This window comes from Haliotis rubra, unplaced genomic scaffold, assembly GCF_003918875.1.
Source record: "Haliotis rubra isolate DU_JTF1 unplaced genomic scaffold, ASM391887v1 Scf29, whole genome shotgun sequence".
Lineage (NCBI taxonomy): Eukaryota > Metazoa > Mollusca > Gastropoda > Lepetellida > Haliotidae > Haliotis > Haliotis rubra.
In genome coordinates this window covers 1,240,363-1,262,135 of record NW_025766957.1, presented here as the reverse complement: position 1 = coordinate 1,262,135, position 21,773 = coordinate 1,240,363, and the positions used below count along the sequence as shown (strand labels likewise).

General features: G+C 38.8%; 1 protein-coding gene across 1 annotated transcript in view; it reads right to left on the bottom strand.

The window, feature by feature from the left end:
* LOC124281788 (glycogen [starch] synthase-like) overlaps positions 1 to 15,104 on the bottom strand; it is a 49,311-nt gene extending 34,207 nt beyond the window's left edge. The window contains exons 1-7 of the mRNA XM_046717773.1: positions 14,947 to 15,104; positions 9,646 to 9,827; positions 9,040 to 9,231; positions 7,092 to 7,277; positions 5,446 to 5,590; positions 4,092 to 4,209; positions 3,013 to 3,133 (exon numbers count right to left, since the gene is read on the bottom strand). Of these exons, the coding sequence (XP_046573729.1) occupies positions 3,013 to 3,133; positions 4,092 to 4,209; positions 5,446 to 5,590; positions 7,092 to 7,277; positions 9,040 to 9,231; positions 9,646 to 9,827; positions 14,947 to 15,091 (1,089 nt within the window). The 5' untranslated portion in view covers positions 15,092 to 15,104. The remainder of the gene's footprint in view (positions 1 to 3,012; positions 3,134 to 4,091; positions 4,210 to 5,445; positions 5,591 to 7,091; positions 7,278 to 9,039; positions 9,232 to 9,645; positions 9,828 to 14,946) is intronic.
* Positions 15,105 to 21,773: the final 6,669 nt, after the last annotated feature.

The following is a 21,773-nucleotide window of genomic DNA, read 5'->3' as shown; positions in this document are numbered from 1 at the left end:
TACAACACAAGATAAGTCTTATACAATACACAGGGAAGATAAGTCTTATACAATACACAGGGAAGATAAGTCTTATACAACACACAATACACAGGGGAAAATAAGTCTTATACAACACACAGGGAAGATAAGTCTTATATACAATACACAGGGGAAGAAGAAATAAGTCTTATACAATACACAGGGGAAGATAAGTCTTATACAATACACAGGGGAAGATAAGTCTTATACAATACACAGAAGGGAACAATAAGTCTTATACAGGGGAAATAAACACAGTCAGGGGAAGATAAGTCTTATACAATACACAGGGGAAGATAAGTCTTATACAATACACAGGGGAAGATAAGTCTTATACAACACACAGGGGAAGATAAGTCTTATACAATACACAGGGAAGATAAGTTATATAACACAGGGGGATAAAGGAAGATAAGTCTTATACAATACACAGGGGGAAGATAAGTCTTATACAATACACAGGGGAAGATAAGTCTTATACAATACACAGGGGAAGATAAGTCTTATACAATACACAGGGGAAGATAAGTCTTATACAATACACAGGGGAAGATAAGTCTTATACAATACACAGGGGAAGATAAGTCTTATACAATACACAGGGGAAGATAAGTCTTATACAACACACAGGGGGAAATAAGTCTTATACAATACACAGGGGAAGATAAGTCTTATACAATACACAGGGGAAGATAAGTCTTATACAACACACAGGGGAAATAAGTCTTATACAATACACAGGGGAAGATAAGTCTTATACAATACACAGGGGAAGATAAGTCTTATACAACACACAGGGGAAGATAAGTCTTATACAATACACAGGGGAAAATAAGTCTTATACAATACACAGGGGAAAATAAGTCTTATACAACACACAGGGGAAATAAGTCTTATACAATACACAGGGGAAGATAAGTCTTATACAATACACAGGGGAAGATAAGTCTTATACAATACACAGGGAAGATAAGTCTTATACAATACACAGGGGAAAATAAGTCTTATACAATACATAGGGAAGATAAGTCTTATACAATACACAGGGGAAGATAAGTCTTATACAATACACAGGGGAAGATAAGTCTTATACAATACACAGGGGAAGATAAGTCTTATACAATACACAGTCTTATAAAATAGGAAATAAGTCTTATACAATACACACAGGGAAGATAAGTCTTATACAATACACAGGGGAAGATAAGTCTTATACAATACACAGGGGAAGATAAGTCTTATACAATACACAGGGGAAGATAAGTCTTATACAATACACAGGGGAAGATAAGTCTTATACAATACACAGGGGAAGATAAGTCTTATACAATACACAGGGGAAGATAAGTCTTATACAATACACAGGGGAAGGTAAGTCATACAATAAACAGGGGAAAATAAGTCTTATACAACACACAGGGGAAGGTAAGTCTTATACAATACACAGGGGAAGGTAAGTCTTATACAATACACAGGGGAAGGTAAGTCTTATACAATACATAGGGGAAGATAAGTCTTATACAATACACAGGGGAAGATAAGTCTTATACAATACACAGGGGAAGATAAGTCTTATACAACACACAGGGGAAATAAGTCTTATACAATACACAGGGGAAGATAAGTCTTATACAATACACAGGGGAAGATAAGTCTTATACAATACACAGGGGAAGGTAAGTCATACAATACACAGGGGAAAATAAGTCTTATACAACACACAGGGGGAAATAAGTCTTATACAATACATAGGGGAAGATAAGTCTTATACAATACATAGGGGAAGATAAGTCTTATACAATACACAGGGGAAGGTAAGTCATACAATACACAGGGGAAGATAAGTCTTATACAATACACAGGGGAAGATAAGTCTTATACAATACACAGGGGAAAATAAGTCTTATACAATACACAGGGGAAGATAAGTCTTATACAATACACAGGGGAAGATAAGTCTTATACAATACACAGGGGAAGATAAGTCATACAATACACAGGGGAAAATAAGTCTTATACAACACACAGGGGAAATAAGTCTTATACAATACATAGGGGAAGATAAGTCTTATACAATACACAGGGGAAGATAAGTCTTATACAATACACAGGGGAAGGTAAGTCATACAACACACAGGGGGAAATAAGTCTTATACAACACACAGGGGGAAATAAGTCTTATACAATACACAGGGGAAGATAAGTCTTATACAATACATAGGGGAAGATAAGTCTTATACAACACACAGGGGGAAATAAGTCTTATACAACACACAGGGGAAGATAAGTCTTATATAATACATAGGGGAAGATAAGTCTTATACAATACACAGGGGAAGATAAGTCTTATACAATACACAGGGGAAAATAAGTCTTATACAACACACAGGGGGAAATAAGTCTTATACAATACACAGGGGAAGATAAGTCTTATACAATACACAGGGGAAGGTAAGTCATACAATACACAGGGGAAAATAAGTCTGATACAATACATAGGGGAAGATAAGTCTGATACAATACACAGGGGAAGATAAGTCTTATACAATACACAGGGGAAGATAAGTCTTATACAATACACAGGGGAAGATAAGTCTTATACAATACACAGGGGTAGATAAGTCTTATACAATACACAGGGGAAGATAAATCTTACACAATACATAGGGGAAGATAACTCTTATACAATACACAGGGGAAGATAAATCTTACACAATATATAGGGGAAGATAGGTCTTATACAATACTCAGGGGAAGATAAGACATCCAAAATACATAGGTGGAAGATAAGCATGACACAAGACATGGGGAAGATAAGTCATATACAACATGGATGTGGAACATCTTGTATAAATACATAGCACAATACAAATGGCATCATCTTTTGGTTTCAGAGTAAATGTTGACAAAAGCTACCATTATACAGATGAATGTATGACAGAATATGCTGTAAGACATAAACATATTCGAAAATTAAATGTTTTACAATACCTTCAAATAATGGTTCAGTCGAGCCAGTGACTCTATAAATATGTCCACGCCCTTGTTTGAAAACTCGTACCGGCCAGCAGTGAAGACATACAATGTCTTGTCCAGGTTGAAGTCATAATGTCTGCAACACAACACAACAACATTACACTGATTGTCTCACAGGATTCAGGGATTTGGGAACCAATCATTTGATTTTCGGCAGGGGCCTGGAATTTTCTTCAGGGACTACTTATTTGTTAGCTACAGCATAGTAGCATAGTGTAATCGATGCAATTAAATCAATATCATAGCAATGGTATCCTGATCTGATAAAATAGCATCATGATCTGATAATAATGGCATCACGATCCAATAACAGTGGCATCAAGATCCAATAACAATGGTATGATGATCCAATAACAATGGCATCCCGATCCAATAACAATGGTATGATGATCCAAAAACAATGGTATGATGATCCAATAACAATGGTATGATGATCCAATAATAATGGCATCACGATCCAATAACAATGGTATCATGATCCAATAACAATGGTATGATGATCCAATAACAATGGCATCCCGATCCAATAACAATGGTATGATGATCCAATAACAATGGTATGATGATCCAATAACAATGGTATGATGATCCAATAACAATGGCATCACGATCCAATAACAATGGTATCACGATCCAATAACAATGGTATCACGATCCAATAACAATGGCATCACGATCCAATAACAATGGTATCACGATCCAATAACAGTGGCATCACGATCCAATAACAATAGTATCACAATAAGATGACAATGGTATCACGATCCAATAACAATGGTATCACGATCCAATAACAATGGTATCACGATCCAATAACAATGGCATCACGATCCAATAACAATTGTATCACAATAAGATGACAATGACGTCATGATTCTATAACAAAATCATGATCCGATAACAATGGCATCATGATCCAATAACAATGATATCATGGTCCGATAAATAAATATTTGAGTTCACCTGGCAAAAACTACTTCCAAGTTCAACACATCAATTGCTGTTTTCTATATGAAATGAAAATGGCAACTGACCCATAAAAGTGACCACGAACAAACTCGTGTAGTTTCTCCTTGTATACAGCATGCAGGTTCTGAAACTCGTGGATGGCGCTGAACTTGATCACGTTCAACCCATTGGGTGTGATCACATCTGGAAATATATTGACACATTATATACATGACAGTGCTGTCAAATTGTAAGTAGTTTTCAACAACAGTTTGTATCCGAGTTTGAGTGAGATTGGTTTTATGCTGCTTTTAGCAATATTCCAAATATCATGGCGGCGGACACCAACAATGGGCTTCACACATTGTACCCTTGTGGGGAATCGAACCTGAGCCTGTGGCATGATGAGCATGTGCTTTAACCACTAGGCTACTCCCACCTCTCCCAGCAATATCATGGCTGGGGGACACTACAGAGATTGAGCTGGGGACAGTCACAACAAATATGATCTGGTGAGTGAGTGAGTTTAGTTTCTTTCCTTTTACTATATTTTCGTTATTTGAAGTGAGTGAGTTTAGCTTTATGCCGCTTTTAGCAATATTCCAGCTATATTACGGCAAGGGACATCAAAAATGGGCTGTACACATTGTATCCATGTGGGGAATCGAACCCGGGCCTTTGGAGTGACGAGCAAACACTTTAACCACTAGGCTACCCCACTGCCCCCTTCCAGCATGGAGCCAACATGCAGTGATTTAACTGAAAACTACTGTTCAAAAGCACTCACTCTGATAAACAAGTATTGTACAAATAACAATTCCAGACAAGATCCCCTCTAACACCAGTCTGGCAACTAACATGATCGGGTGGTCAGGCTCTTTCCTTTCACTATATTTTCGTTATTTGAAGTGAGTGAGTTTAGCTTTACGCCACTTTTAGCAATATTCCAGCTATATCACGACAAGGGACACCAAAAATGGGCTGTACACATTGTACCCATGTTGGGAATCGAACCCAGGTCTTTGATGTGGCGAGTGAATGCTTTAACCACTTGGCTACCCACCACCCCAATTATGATCTGGATACAGCAGAGCACTAACAGATATCTGTAGAAGGAATAATGGAAACTGTACACAAACGTGGATGCATTATTCTATCTGATTGGTGTGAATACCTTGTGATGTAACCTTTTTTTCTGTAGAAATGGTAGAGTAAGCCAAAGATGGCCCATATGTAAAAATCTAGAGAAGGAATTCAGTTTTAAGTGATCAAGAAGAATTGGTGGTCAAGAGCATTAGCAGTGATCCTTTGTCAGGTATGACAAAAAGAAAAAGATCAAACCTATCCAGACACCCAATCCCAAAAGGTAAACTGTTAAAGAAAGCTAGACCTATTCTGAACTGTATCACATGACTAACATAGATATAAGACTATTTTCACCTGGTTTGCGTGTAAGTAGATGTTCTGCCTCTACGCCAGTTATGTCGGACACAGTTGTGAAGACGTGAGCGCAGTGGACGGCCGCCCGCTCCATACAGTACCGGTGATAGATCTGTCGGTCTCCTGCTTCCTTGTCGAGGTTGAACTGTGGAACAAGAGCAATGACTTGAAGACATCTGTCCAAACCATCATCTAGTTCACATAAAATATTTGTTCCCCTCAAACACCTTTGTGTCGAACTTTGTGTGTTAAGCTTTCGGTTGTCTCAAAGTAAAGGCTTGGGACCTTAAACTGCTTCTTTAGCGATCATTTCGCATTGATGTCCAATCACAGATGACTTTTTTTGAGTGGCATTTTAGAGGTTGGGAAGTACAATATTGAACAAACTTTATGGATGAAAACTTCTTTCATTTCAGAAGTGCGACGTTTCGATACAGATGCTACAGACGTTGTCGTCAACGGTACAAGAATCTGTATCGAAACATCGTACTCACAAAATGAAAGAAGTTTGTATCCATAAAGTTTGTTCAATATCAATCTCAGATGAATTGAACTATACGTCACAATGACCCAGATAGCATTCGGACGTTGGCCCAAAGTTGGCAATGTTGGCAAAACCATTGCCAACGTTGACCAACGTCGGAATGCTATCTGGGGAGTGAGTGAGTGAGTTTAGTGTGTAGGCAGTGTGTAAATAATCGAGTCTGGACCAGACAATCCAGTGATCAACAGCATAAACATCGATCTGCGCAATTGGGATACTATGACATGTGTCAACCAAGTCAGCGGGTCTGACCACCCAATCCGGTTAGTCTTCTTTTACGACAAGCATGGTTACTGAAGACCAATTCTAACCCGGATCTTCACAGGTCTCCGTCACAATGATGTTTGACTGTTATGTTACCATGAAACCTCAGCAACTGTGTGACATTATGTTTGTTGAAAGCACCCTAGGTAAACAATCTAACCATTTGACAATAGACATTAAATAATCAAGCCTTAACTAGACAATCTAGTGATTGATGTTGTGAGCATTAACTCATGCCACCATGGTTTGATGAGACACGATCAATCACATCATTGAGCCTGACTGAGCATCATTTGGTCACTTTGTACGATGAATGAGTGAGTGAGTTTAGTTTTACGCCACTTTTAGCAATATTCCAGCAATATCATGGTGGAGGACACCAGGAATGGGCTTCACACTTGTACAATAAGCCTTGTTCCTGAGGAACAATACTAAGTTTGAATATCACCAATAGAGCAATATTTTGTGTTCACAATGCTTCAGTACTGATCCATTGTACAAGCAATACAGATGGAACATTTTGTCATGCCTTGTCGTTGCCTAGGTGGGTTTCCATGACAACATGACATTAAAATTTCAAGAGTACACTTGAAACGAAATCAAAATGAAATCTTGTTATCTGTCACATAAAGTTTGTTTACTTGCTTTTCCAATGATTTTCAGCAGCAAATGACCAAAGGGAGATAATTCAGTGGTACACCAAGAGTTACCCCTCTTTTGTTGGCCAAAAACAAAAGTAGTAATAATAAACATAATAAACAAACTACATACACACGATATGTAATCTGAGCGTTAAAATGTATCTCGACCATATGTTAATGCAGTGGTAATGTCTCACACTATCAAGGTTATTGTAGAAGTCCAGTTTTCCAGCACACAGATATCGACCCAGGAGTGTGGCGTGAGTTGTGAAGATGGTGCTGATGTCCAGTTTCCTGGTGCGGGCGTAGAGGAGACCCACTCCGGCCAACCACTCGTGGAAGTGACAGATCACCAGGGGCTCGCCAAGGAGACGGTTACGGAACTGGAAGAGTGAGCGAGTGAGCGAGTTTAGTTTTATGCAGTACTCAGCAATTTTCGAAGGCATGTCAGTGAGACACTAAATATTTAACATGGTATGACAGGCAGACACTTTAACCACAAGGCCACCGATGTTATCATTGATCATTTGTTACAGTCCTAATATCCCACTTATCAACCATTGATTACCGATCACTGATTATTGATCATCGTTATTTCCAATGATTTGTGTATTACATGTATCTGCTCATCATGAGTGAGTGACTGAGTGAGTTTAGTTTTACGCCACACTCAGCAATATTCCAGCTATATAGCGGGGGTCTGTAAATAATCGAGTCCTGACCACACAATCCAGTAATAAATAGCATGAGCATCGATCTACGCAATTGGGATACGATGACATGTGTTAACCAAATTAGTGAGCCTGACCACCCGATGCTGTTAGTCACTTTTTTACAACAAGCATGGGTTACTGAAGATCAATTCTAACCGGGATCTTCACGGGTAGAGATTATATGGAGACGTACTGATATTAATTAAACATGGAATGACGGGCAGACACTTCAACCACAAGGCCACCGTAAGATCAACCATTGATTACCAATCATTGATTATTCATCATTTTTTCCAATGATTTGTGTATTACATGTATTACAGATCATATATCGGCTCTTATCGTGACTGAGTGAGTGAGTGAGTTTACTTTTACGCCACACTCAGCAATATTCCAGCTATATGGAGGCTGTCTGGAAATAATCCAGTCTGGACCACACAATCCAGTGATCAACAGCATCAGCATCGATCTATGCAATTGGGAACCAATGACATGTTTCAACCAAGTCAGCATGCCTGACCACCCAATCCCGTAAGTCAGCTCTTACGACAAGCCTGGGTTACTGGAAGATCAATTCTAACCCAGATCTTAATGGGTAGCTCTTATCATGACAGTTTGTCAGTGAATGAATGCTGTTGAACACCAGTCAGAAAAAGTCTTGCTAAAGGTGAGGTGAGGTGAGGTGAGGTGAGGTGAGGTGAAATTGGGTTTAACGTCGTGCTTGAGAATATTTCGCTCATATGACGACGTGCCTGCATGTGTATGTGTATGTGCGGCTGCTTGTACTAGGCCAGACTTAAGTTGGTTTTATAGTGCTAACCCACTGAGATAACATGCCGCAGCGAAGCATGAATACCCCACTCAGACACATTATACTGACTCCGAGCCGACCAGTCCTTGTTGTACCCATTAATGCCGAGCGCCAGGCAGGGACAGACAAGTGCCATATTTTAACGTCTTGTACCCATTAATGCCGAGAGCCAGGCAGGGACCAACAAGTGCCATATTTTAATGTCTTGTGGTATGACGCGGTCGGGGATCGAACCCGCGACCTTCTGCTCTCCGGGCGGACGCTCTAACCACTACACCACGGAGGCGGTCTTGCTAAAGGTGACTGCGTGAGTATGGTTTAGTGGAATTCAGAGCAGAGGACACCAGAAATGTACTTCACACATTGTACCCATGTGGGGAATTAAACATGAGTCTCTGGCGTGACAAGTGTGCTTCTCAAGCACTTTGATGTTAAAACAGCAGAATCATTTTTATTGGACATGGTAAACTTCAAGCACTTTTTAAATGTGTGCGAACCCATAACACGCCATCAATTAAGTCACCCGGTGTGACAACAAGCCTCTTACAACCAGCAATGATTAATCAGTTAAACACGTAATAACATTAGGTGAATAGACGAAAGTGGATCTCGGCATCATACCTCATCCAGGAACCACGATACTAAAGCACCGAATATCACAGCATCGTTTGCCTCACGATCATGCCACGGTATGCCGATGTTCGACTTCTCCCACAACTCGTGTTTAAACTCATCCAGCTTCCAAGCCGCCGAGCCTATGTCAAACAGGATCACTTTAGGGTATCCATCTATCAGCCACCGACCGAAGTAAACCTGCAAGACAACACACATTTATACCATCAGCTGTTTCCACTACCAAGAACTGGTTTACTTCGTCATCAAAGGTACCACTGTCCCTAGTTCCTGAAAGTTGAGACCAGTGAGTGAGTGAGTGAATGAGTGAGGAAGAGAAAGTGAATCAGTGAGTGAGTGAGCATGGTTTTACGCCACTTTTAGCGTGCGTGCGTGCGTGTTTGGTTTTATGCCGCTTTTAGCAATATTCCAGCAATATCATGGCAGGGGACACCAGAAATGGGCTTCCCACATCGTACCCATGAATCAAGCCCAGGCCTTCGGCGTGACGAGTGAACACTTTAACCACCAGGCTACCCAACCGCTCCCTGACATGGTGAGCTCTTGAGAGGGTATTGTCATATGGAAGGTCCTTGCAAACACAGCAATTCTCACCTTGATACCTGCATCACGCATTGCTTGTATGCTCTCTTTAAACACAGAATTGTGTGGCTCCAGAATCTCAACTTCGGTTCGGACACAGGATTGGTTGTATGGCCCCATCAAGCAGTACTGTTCTCCCAGTTCTTCAACTGTCGTGGGAGCCTTAGTTTTGATCACAGTGTAGATTCCACCCACTGAAACAACGAGGTAACCATGGCAACATGTCTGAATTCAAGCATTTAAATTAAGAACATTGAGGATACCTGGAAAGAATACCGGTACTGTCATCCAGGACCTAGATTTTCAAAGCTCTCTTAGAGCTAAGACAGTTGTAAGACTAAGAGCCATACATTTACATTAACTTAGGAGTATCTTAGCGTTAAGAGAGCTTCAATAATCTAGCCCAGCAACTTATGTTTTTTGCAAGAGTGAGTGAGTGAATGAGGTTAGTGTTACGCCGCTCTTAGCTATATTACAGCGGGACACCAGAAATGGGCTTCATTTTTGCAAGATCATCAGGTGGCCAGGCTCACTTGACTGGGTGTTATTCCAAAGTATTTGCACGAATCTATGGTCATAATGTCAACCCTCGGATTGTCTGGTCCACCGCAAATACAAGTAGCTGACCTGTGAAGATCCAGGTCAGAATACTGTTCAAAGCAGCATTAAAACCAATTTGACCCATGACGACACGTTTTAGAATTGGTCTTCATCAACCCATGCTTGTTGTGAGAGGTGGCTAACGGGATCAGGTGGTCAGACTCGCTGGCTTGGTTGACACGTCATTATACTCCAACTGTGTAGATCGATGCTCATGATGTTGATCACTAGATTATCTGGGTCCAGACTCGATTATTTACAGCCCGCCGCCACATAGCTGGTGTTAAACAACAAACAAATAAACAAAAACAAGTAGCTGGATATTGCCGAGAGTTGTGTCATGGTGTACCAGTAAATAACTGAACGTGGACCAATAATCCAATCATCATCTCTGCACACTGCTACGCCACTCACCAACTCACCAAGTCTCACCTCCTGATCCGTTCAGTAACAAACAGGACTGACTGACTGAGTTGAGTTTGGTTTTACGTCGCTTTTAGCAATATTCCAGCAATATCACAGCCGGGGAGACCAGAAATGGGCTTCACACATGTGGGAATTCGAACCCAGGCTTTCGGCGGGACGAGCGAACACTTTAACCACTAGGCTACACACAACCCACCCTCCCCAACCCCGCCCGCTGTAACAACCAGGAACCCCACATATGTTGTATCTCAGGCGAATGCTATCAGTCTGAATTCTTCACAGAAATAAACATTTTGAAAAACTTCAAATTTTATACAGTATTTTTTTTCCATTGATTTATTACTGATAAATTAGTTGGCCTAACTATAGACCCATTCAGAATCTGATTTAGTGACTTGAAAAATGACAGTTGGAGCTGTATTTATATTACTTAGATGTCTAGGCTTATTAGAGAAATAAACAGTGAATATCCTCTATATACCATAGGCTTGTCACCTTAAAGGGCCACTGATCCAGAGCAATTTCCATGGACTGGTTGTTGCTCTTGTTATTGTTTTTCTCCCGTGATTTTTTGTGGAAGCCGCGGTCTAGGCACCTAGGCGCGATTAGGCGCGATTAGGTGCCTGACTCTGAGGGTGTGGGTTCGAATCCCAGATGGGACTCAATCCCCAAAAAGTACTAGAATCTGTACTTTACTGAGAAAGTGTAATCCCAAACATAACATATGAGCAATACTCTCATCTATAACACAAACTTCATGATTATAATACACAGGTCAGTCAGGAGCAGATTATCCATCTTGGAACAGAGTAGACGGTGCTGGGTACAGTAGCACTAGGCTTCTGACGTCATGTTTAAATGACCAGCCGCTGTGAAAAATAGTCCGGCGTGCACATTATGTTCTTAAACACTGTAAATAAATGTGTATTGTTATGAAATGGGTGATCTATTCATATGCATTCTGTAAATCCAAATAGGAAAGGTCTGTCCTTTTTGGGAACATTTAAAACATATATAAGGGCTCAATGTGAGGTTGGTAAATCCATGCATAGCACAGTTAACATATTGTTCTGTGCCTTTGCACCTGTGACAATATGTAGGTCACCCTCAAGGGAGGTAGGGGAGGAGAATATAAATCTAGTTCAACCAGGCCAAACCTATATCAGGTGTAGGCTGAGTGACAGACTCTCTTACATACCCCATGTATTTTATGAAATAATATATCCCCATTCTACTCGTAACACTCAATGCTGGACAATCTGAAAAGAACTGTGTTGAGGGATAAAGTAAGGAAAATACACTTGTGCTGACTAGCACAATATCACACTGTTAGGAGATGCATGAAATCTTAATTTGGAAGCCTGATTTCCCATTCTAAAAAAATTAAATACATGTAAAAACTCTATATCTTCATTAGTGTTTATGTGAATGAAAAATACATGTGCATACTACACACGTACAGCATGTACAGTAAACTAAAATACCGACAGGATTGACTTTACAAACACAGACACACATGACGTCATATTCTAATCAAGACATCACATTCTAACCATGATATCATGTTCTAATGACACGAGATTCTAATAATGACATGATATTCTAATTATGACATCACATTCTAATCATGACATCATATTCTAATCATGACATCATATTCTAATCATGGCATCACATTCTAATCATGACATCACATTCTAACCATGACATCATTTTCTAACCATGACATCATATTCTAACTATGACATCATATTCTGATCATGACATCACATTCTAACCAAGACATCATTTTCTAATCATGACATCACATTCTTACCATGACATCACATTCTAATCGTGACATCATATTCTAATTACCAGTTTGATTTACTAGCCACAGACAACGTCTACGTCAGAATGATTGGGTAGTGATAACTGGTACAGTAATTGTAGGAACACATTCAGTTCTGTTTCAAGCCATAGCCACAGACAACGTCAACGTGGCGCCTAATGTGCCATGAAATACATGGTTAAGATTAGGGCTACTGGAGTACAGTGGAAGCCCTCTAAATCGGCATACGTTGGGACCGGCAAACAATGTCGGTACAGAAGACGTGCCGGTTTACGGAACTGTTCCCTTTTCAACCTGAGAATGATCTTCCCTATACTGTAAAATACAACTGAACGTGTTGCGAGTAATAACCTTATTTCGCTTGTCAAAGCAAAGTATCTGATGTGTCTTTCATCATATCAAGCAAGTATACAAGTGACACGTGTCACTCACCAATTTACCTCACCTACTTAGGCCTAATCCTTATCCATACTCCTTTTATCAGGCAACATCAATAAGCTGATGGGTGGTCTTTGTTGTGCCGAAATACGGAATAGACTGACGCCGGATTAGAGGGCGTGTAAATGATCATATCTTCTGCCGGGACCAAATTCTAGTGCCGATATTGAAAGCATGCCAGATTGGAGGGCTGCCAGTTTTGAGAGCTTCCACTGTTCTTGGGTTTGGGTAAACTATTTTAACTAGCCATGTGACACAGAAAACATCAAAGTGGCACCAACATGACATGTATTGTCAAGATTGTCTGTGATGGGTTACCAGAGTACTTGGGTTTGGGTAAATAATCTTAACTGGCCAGGGGACACAGAAAACGTCAAAGTGGCACCAACATGAAATGGATGGTTAAGATTGGGTCTGTGACAGGTTACTAGAGTACTTGGGGTTGGGTAAACAATTTTCACAGGTCACAGACGTCAAAGTGGCACCAACAAGAAATGTATTGTTAACATTAGGGGTGTAACAGTTACCAGAGTACTTGGGGTTGGGTAAACTATTTTATAGGACATATATTACCTGTATACCGGTATAACGATACATTTTGCAATGTTTTTTTTCAGAACCGGTATATTGGGTAATAAAGTACATAAGAAGTTCTGTGATTATAGCTATGGTTGAAGCTAAAATCCACACAGACTTTCATTCACACTGAATTTTTTTCATTGTGATTAATTAACAAAACAGCATATGTTACATACAATACATTTTATAAAAAAGAAAATACAATCATTCAAAATCAAATCTAAATTCAAAATTTCTGTTATCACAACCATTAGGTTTATGTTTATGGCTTTAGTGTGTAGAAAACAGGCTCTGCATGTACAATCTGTATCACTCACTGTCAAACACTGAAGCTCGAAATATATCGCAATACGTATCGGAATACAGCTACCAGAATCGCAAAACATTGCAATACAAATGTTTTGCCAGTACACAGCCCTACTATTTAACTAGCCAGGGACTCTTAAACTACACGGACCCATTTTGTATGTGACTGGTGAGGTATGAATGACATTCTGATACATTACGTAACTTGATAGATCTGAAACAATGAACCAAATTTAGAGTGTATATTTGTTTTTTAATATAAAAAAAATGAACACGACAAATTTTCTCATTCTATATAAGGTGTTTTGTTACATTGCTGACAATTGGTGCATTTAGGCAGCGGTGTGTCTCTCTCAACCAGAGAAGCGTATCCAAATTTCACTGGCCATGCTGATGATGATCAGGCAAAACAACAAATATCATTTGTACAATTTTAATTCTAGCATGAACAGCACAATAATCAATTTGAACAATAATCATTTTGACATATCTTTTGTAGAGTAGAGGGACATATTAATCCTCAGAGATTCTTATTTATAAGGAAGCAAATATATGGCTACATGACAAATTCAATTCATAATATGCCCAAAGAAGAAATTTCAATCATATTTGATTTTAGACTGAAAAATACTCATTTTGTGATATCTTTTGTGGAGTAGAGTGACATATTACTCCTCAGAATTTACGATTTACAAGGAAGCAAATATATGGCCACAATGACAAATTCAATTCATAATATGCTCATAGAAAAAATCTCAATCATATTTGATTTTAGACTGAAAACTAATTTGGTTTATTAAAATTTCCACCCGTCAGTTCATTAAAATGGGGAAATTGAGGCAATGTTAATTTTGTCAATTTAAAGTTCCTTCCTAATATTCATAACCTATGATTGTTGAACCATTCCTCAGATGATAAATCTTTACACATGTTTAACAAGACGATTTATGCCCGACTTTGAAATAGAGGTTCGTGACATGGACTGGTTTTTCAGAACTTGAATAAGGGTCACTTACGTTGACACAGTGACATGGTCACAGCACAGAGTTAAACTGACAGGCCAGATAATAGCAACTCAGGCATGATGCGGGCACCATGTTTCGTATGTGTTCTAAAAGTGCGCTATCTTTTACCTTTGTTCGCCACTTCCCATGCAATTTCAAATACCCATTTGTTCTGTGCAGCAGCAGATATCCCCCTGTCCATTGTGACATTGTCGTATTCAGGTTCAACATTTTTCAGGGTCCGAAAGAAACTACCCCTCCTTCGCAGCGCCATGTTTCGATAGAGGTCGTTGGGTCAAGGACTTATGAGGTGAAGGTCGGCAAAAGGGGAATTCCCACACATGTGCACAATCTGATCCCACAGTTCCGAGATATGTACGTGAAGCTTGCTGAATTTGTACGTTTAACTGTCTGTTTAAACAAAGTAAGCTGATTTCGTCCAGTGAAACACAAGATCACGCCAACAGGCTACGTGATTACCCTGACGAAAGTACGTACACAGACTGCACACACTATGAGAATGCGTGGCACACGTGGTTTACATGCAAAATATGTTGTCTTCGACATTAATTAGAACAAAGTCACTGGGAAGGAAGAACATGTCATTCTTTATACGACTGTAAAGTATGTTTTATTGAAGATATTGTACCCATTTATGTTTTGATAACACACCTACATTCTTCATGTTATCATTTTAAAGTTTGATAGCAATTAGCCATAATAACTTTATCTGATGAGAGACAGATTTTGGTCTGATAGAGACGAGTGCCTCGTCAATATATGGTATTTTCAATGTTGAATTTGAGTACTAACTTATTCTAACGCTGACATGTATCATATTATCTTTTGCCAGTGTATGAAACCCCTATAAAAACAGGAAGCCCACAGGGCTGACAACTGAAAAATGTTGCTGGCACTGTTAACATGTAACAGTCCCTGTATTAAAATAGGAAACTGAGGTAAGGTGTTAAAATAGTGAGGTAAACATTAACATGTGCAAAAGCAAATTTAACGGCGGACAATGTTGCTCGCGGAAATATTCGAAGATATGTGATTGTTACATGCTATTAGAAAAAAACCCATTGTTCATTGGCTGAAAGCATTCTCTAGACATTTTGTGTTAGATAAATGGGTAGGCTGATCTGTGGAAGTTATGGTTTGATTGATTATGAACTAAACAGATGCATGTCGTCTAGCTACCACAATTGTAAATTATTTTCGAAATATTTCCCGTAGTCAATGACATGGTCAATTACATACCCTTGGAAAATGTATTGGCCCACTGGGCTAGCTATGAAATATAGTTGTAAGCCCGCCATGTAACTAGCAAGCAGCGGGCCGCCGGGCAGACACTATTTCATACACTGCTTTTACTTTGTGTTAGTTCAAAATAATCTATAACACAAAAACATTTACTTTCGATCTAAATTACACAATATCCATCTATCTTTTGAAAAGCACAATCTGAATGATCACATGTTCCCCTATGATTCGTCATAATAAAATTAGTAATGCGTTAATGTATATGATAGAAAAGAAAATCAATTAAGTATTGTGTTATTGATTTTGACATTTTAAGGGAATGGCCAAGACAAAGAGAAATCGTTGTCGATGTTCATTGCAGGGGGATCTAGTCAAATGGGCCGAAGGACAAAAGGGCCGAGAAGTGCCAAGTCAAATGGGCCGATGAAAAAAGTCAAATGGGCCGTGGTGAAAGTCAAATGGACCGTGAAATATGTCAAAAGGGCCTTATTCTTAGTCATATGGGCCGAACAAAAAATATGTCATTTTTTATATTGACATGCATAGCATTAAAACGTAATCCAATAACAATAATAAAATGGTAATTGCCAAGCATGTCTTTGCATTTAATAGCAGTACACATAGTTAATAAGTTACATTTCACAAAATTATGATCAAAACCTTTAGCCGGTAAAACATTGGTGATAAACTAAACCGATACTTACACGTTTTTTTTTACCTGACTACGTATACCAGGAATTCATTCACTTAGTTTTTATTTCATCAGTTAATTAAGCTGCAGGATCAAGGCGTCGCAATTCGCTGTGAAATATCATAGGTTCGAATCCCTGTCGAACCCGTCTCTGTGGGTGGGTCCTCCCTCAACTTATCTTAGAGTGAGTGAGTTTAGTTTTACACCGCTCTTAGCAATAGGGGTACACCAGAAATGGGCTTCACACATTGTACCCATGTAAGGAATCGAACCCCGGGTCTTCGGCGTGACAAACGCTATATTCTCTAGGCTATCCCACCACCCTTTATCTTTGAGAGTGTCGCTTCAAGGTTTGCCATCGATGAACACCCTTACAAACCTTTTTTTAATTATTATCATTATGCTAAAATTTGTATAGCGCCAATATCCAGCTCAGCTTCTCAAAGGCGCTTTGATTTTCCCTCGATCATTGGATGTCAAACTCAAACGGCACATCGTATTATCAATCTCAACTACGTGGGGATCATACGATTCTGTTCGATACATGTGGAAGAAAGAATGAACATTCCAAAAACTCTTTTTAAAATTATTTTAGCCCGTAAAAAATAATGATGATCAAATAATAAAAACATGCGTTTTAACAACATTGTGATTAGTAAGTATAGCACTAGCTCCTCTTTAAGGGAGAACCGTGTAAATAACCTCTAAATTCACTCTACTGAACTGTTATCGGCCTGTAAATACAATATCCGTCCTGTTTATGTAGTTATTTGATTTACGACTACATTTTATTGCAGAAAACCATTTACTATTTCTACAAAAGCTGTAAACACCAAACAAAACTCTATATAATAGTTGAAATCTACCTGTAAATATTTTGTCAAAATATGACAAGTAACATCGCAGTATTGCGTTTTTTGTATTTTTGTCCTCGTGTGTCTCGCCCATTGCCGTCTTAGAACTTAGACATTTAATCGCCAATGAAAATACAACTGTAATTATGTCATTTGTATGTAAGACCTATGATCATTATGTTTTGGAAGTCACGTATATATACTATCTACATGTTTGAAAGTAATTCAAGTATACCATGTTATTATTTTGCTCGAAACAGTACAGTAACCAATGTAACAATCATTGTTGTGCAACAGTTTACATACAAAATTAGATACAGGATATCATGAAATCTTAGACTGGTCTGCCAACGGTGTCGAATCTAACTTGTATCACGAATACTCCGCCGAAGGAAAAATTTAGTATAGTTTTTATCTTATAAACCACCAACGGTGGTACACCGGACTTATGTAAATATTTTGTCGACGCCATAGACCACAGAACGAATTTAGAATATGTTTCTTTATGTCAGTATTTCTAGTGTAACATGTATTTGGAATTACACTGTCTCTGAGGGTGTGGGTTCGAATCCCGGATGGGACTCAACCCAACAAAAATACAAGAATCTGTACTTTACTGAGAGACTGTATTCCCAAATATAGCATATGTTACATTTGACCACTTTCTAAATGACATTGTGTATTCATAGTATTTCTAGTGTTGATGAGTGTTTTCGACGTATATTTAAACATACATATTTGCTGAGGGTATTTTAGAATGTTTATGTTTCATATTGAACGCGTTACATGTATTGCCTTTTCTTGATATCGTAAAGGATGCATGTCATAGGGTTAGAATTGATCTTCAGTAACCCATGCTTGTTGGAAGAGGCGACTAACGGGATCGGGTGGTCAGGCTCGCTGGCTTGGTTGATGTATGTCATCATATCAGAATTACATATATCGATGCTGATTATGTCAATCACTGGATTGTTGGGCACAGGTCGCCCTCATATAGCTGGAATATTACTTAAGCTGCGTTAAACAACAATCAAACTTAAACAAAACTTGAAGTCTTTGTCTTTTGATTATCTTTCTGTGTGCTGTTTCTACATAAATATTTCACGGGCGCTTCGAACATTTTTTTATGATGCATCAATTCAGTCTCGATTGTTTACATCACCATATAGCTTGTATATTGCTGACTTTATTGCATAAACAACAAACAAACAAACAAAAGTAATATAATGACACCGACAAACAGAATGCCGTACTAATTCATCACATTCAATTATGTCATCCCAAAAGCTGCTCACCGCCCGTTTGACATTCGGGACTTCCCGTAACCTCCAAGAAGACTCTATACGGCTTGTCCCGGATTAACACGAGTTGGTCACCTATGCACCGATCCCGTTAGTAGCTCTTCGACAAGCATAATGTGAGGAAGACCTATTTTAACCCGGATCTTTACAGGTCTAATCAAAGTGTGAACGTGTGGATTGTATATATCTAACTCAGAAAGAAGTGTCTGTGCTTAAATGTCAAACGGGGCGGCGGGGTAGCCTAGTGGTTAAAGCGTTGGCTCGTCACGCCGAAGACCCGGGTTCAATTCCCTACATGGGTACAATGTGTGAAGACATTTCTGGTGTCCCCAGTCGTGATATTGCTGGAATATTTCTTAAAAACGGCGTAAATCTATACTCATTCACTCAAATGTCAAGCTGGCACGCAGAATTCTCTGAATAGGCACTAGATGGTCTTTCTCATCGTGACAATAGAGCACCGACCACAGTCATTTATGTTCACTACGATCCCAAGACTATTTCTAGGGTTACGTTACCCACATACCAAAAGTACAAGAAATCGCAAAATCATCCCCTGCTTGACCTGTAGATAACTCTCTCCTCTTGGACGTACATTCATAACTGGACATCTGTTAAGGCCTAGATCTTCAGTAACGCATGGTTATCGTAAGAGGCGACTAACGGGATCGGGTGGTCAGACTCGCTGACTTGGCAGACGCTTGTCATCGCTTCCCAATTGCGTAGATCGATGCTCATGCTGTTGATCACTGGATTGTCTGGTCCAGACTCGATTATTTAAAGACCGCCGCCATATAGCTGGAATATTGCTGAGTGCAAAAAATGACTCACTGTTAATTCCTAGCACCAGGCAGCTGCTATATAGGGCGGTGGGGTAGCCTAGTGGTTAAAGCGTTCGCCCGTCACGCTGAAGTGCGGTGGGGTAATCTAGTGGTTAAAGTGGCACGCTGAAGACACGGGTTCGATTCCCCACATGGGCACAATGTGTGAAAAGTCTAGTTCATTTCAATTATTTATTCGGTATAAAGGCCAACGGCCCATGTACAACATAATACAAAATAATCATTATAATGACAGATGGGAATTCCTGAGAAATAGAGCTTCCTTTATAAACTTTGCAACATTTAACAAAATATTTATCTTATTACATGTTAAAAGAATTTTAAACTTAAACATCGTGGGTGAATTACAATAATAGTATATATTTTGATCTGAGATAGTCATACAATGGACATTTTAGAAGGAAGTGATATTCATCTTCTACACAACCTAACGCACAAAATGTACATATTCTATTACTGCGGGGAATGCCACACCGTCTGCCAATATTAACCAGTAAAGGGAGCTCACACATTCGTAATAAACATAAATGTCTTCTGTATTCTCTTTCTGGGATAGCACACACATAATATTCAGTTGACAAAAGAGATTTATATTCTTTATAATTACATAATTTACTTGAATCACAAATTTTAGAGTACCAATTTTGTTGATTACAGTCTTTAAGTCTTTGTACAAAAGTATTGAGAAACATGTTTTTATCACCCACTTCATGTGTGATCCACACTAAACCTAAGCCATTACTAAATAGTAAGTGTTTAACCTTTGATGCCCAAGTTATACGATCACATTCATCTAATGATTCACATAATAAATAGCATTGTTTTGGATATCTAACAATTGGCATTGCTAATAATTTTAACCAAAATGTAATATACATCGTTTATGATAATCAATAAACAGACCATGTCTACCGCATTCACCCAAAGAGAGACATAATACCCAACACCTAAAACATATTTACAAAACTTAATTTGAAAACGTTCAACATATTCAGTTTTAGAAAATCCCCATACCTCACTGGAATAAAGTAAAATTGGTTTTATCCTATGTATCAAAAATCTTAAATAAAACAGTGGGAGAGTGGCCATTCTTCACAAGGCCTATAAAAATACGAGCAACCCCAACCGAAGGTATAACAAGACACAAGCTATATTTTCTTGTACATATATGTCTATTCTTATAGGACATTGTAATCTCTGTCATAGACAGCTTGCTGAAAAAGGGAAAGATGCATCATATATTGTAAGAAAACCCACAGTAGATGGACTGCAAGCATTGTTTACAGCTTCTGAAGTACGTCTGGATGAAGCGTATCATCATCTATTGCCATTCAAAGATGATATTTTGACAGGGACTATTGACGTTTCTTTTCACAAGTCTTGTCGAGCATCGTATACCAGCAAATCCAATTTGAAGCATGTTCATGTAGACAACAGTCAAATATCTGATAACACACAGTCTGAAGAATCCATATACAACAACACTCTCTTAAGCAGAAATGACACATAGCTTCATTTGTAGCAAAGGGTGGGAAAAGGGTGAGAAACTATTTGTAAAAAGTAATTGTCAAATTTGGGAATGCAAGTTGAGGTGTATTCATGGAAACTGAAAGAGAAATTAAGCCAATATTTTGGTGAAAAACTTGCTTTCATTGAACACCATGGACGTTCAGACTTATTGGTCTCCAGTACAGTCTCTGTGGGTGATGCTCTATGAAAAGCATCTCAATTGCAAGAACAGTATTTCATTGATGATGCTGAAGATCTTTGTGATCTTACGCCAACATCTGGACTATCTGAGATTGATGAAAGACGGATCCTTCATTCTGCAGCAAAGATATTGAGATACCAGATGTCAAGCATTTGTGACTCAAATTTGTATTATGAACCATCTACTCAACTAATATGTTGTCATGTGCCAAATTTGTTCCCAATTTACTGTATGATTTTGTAATGTGGGTTACCTCATAGTTCTATTACTGAGGCCTATTCGACTTTCACTGCC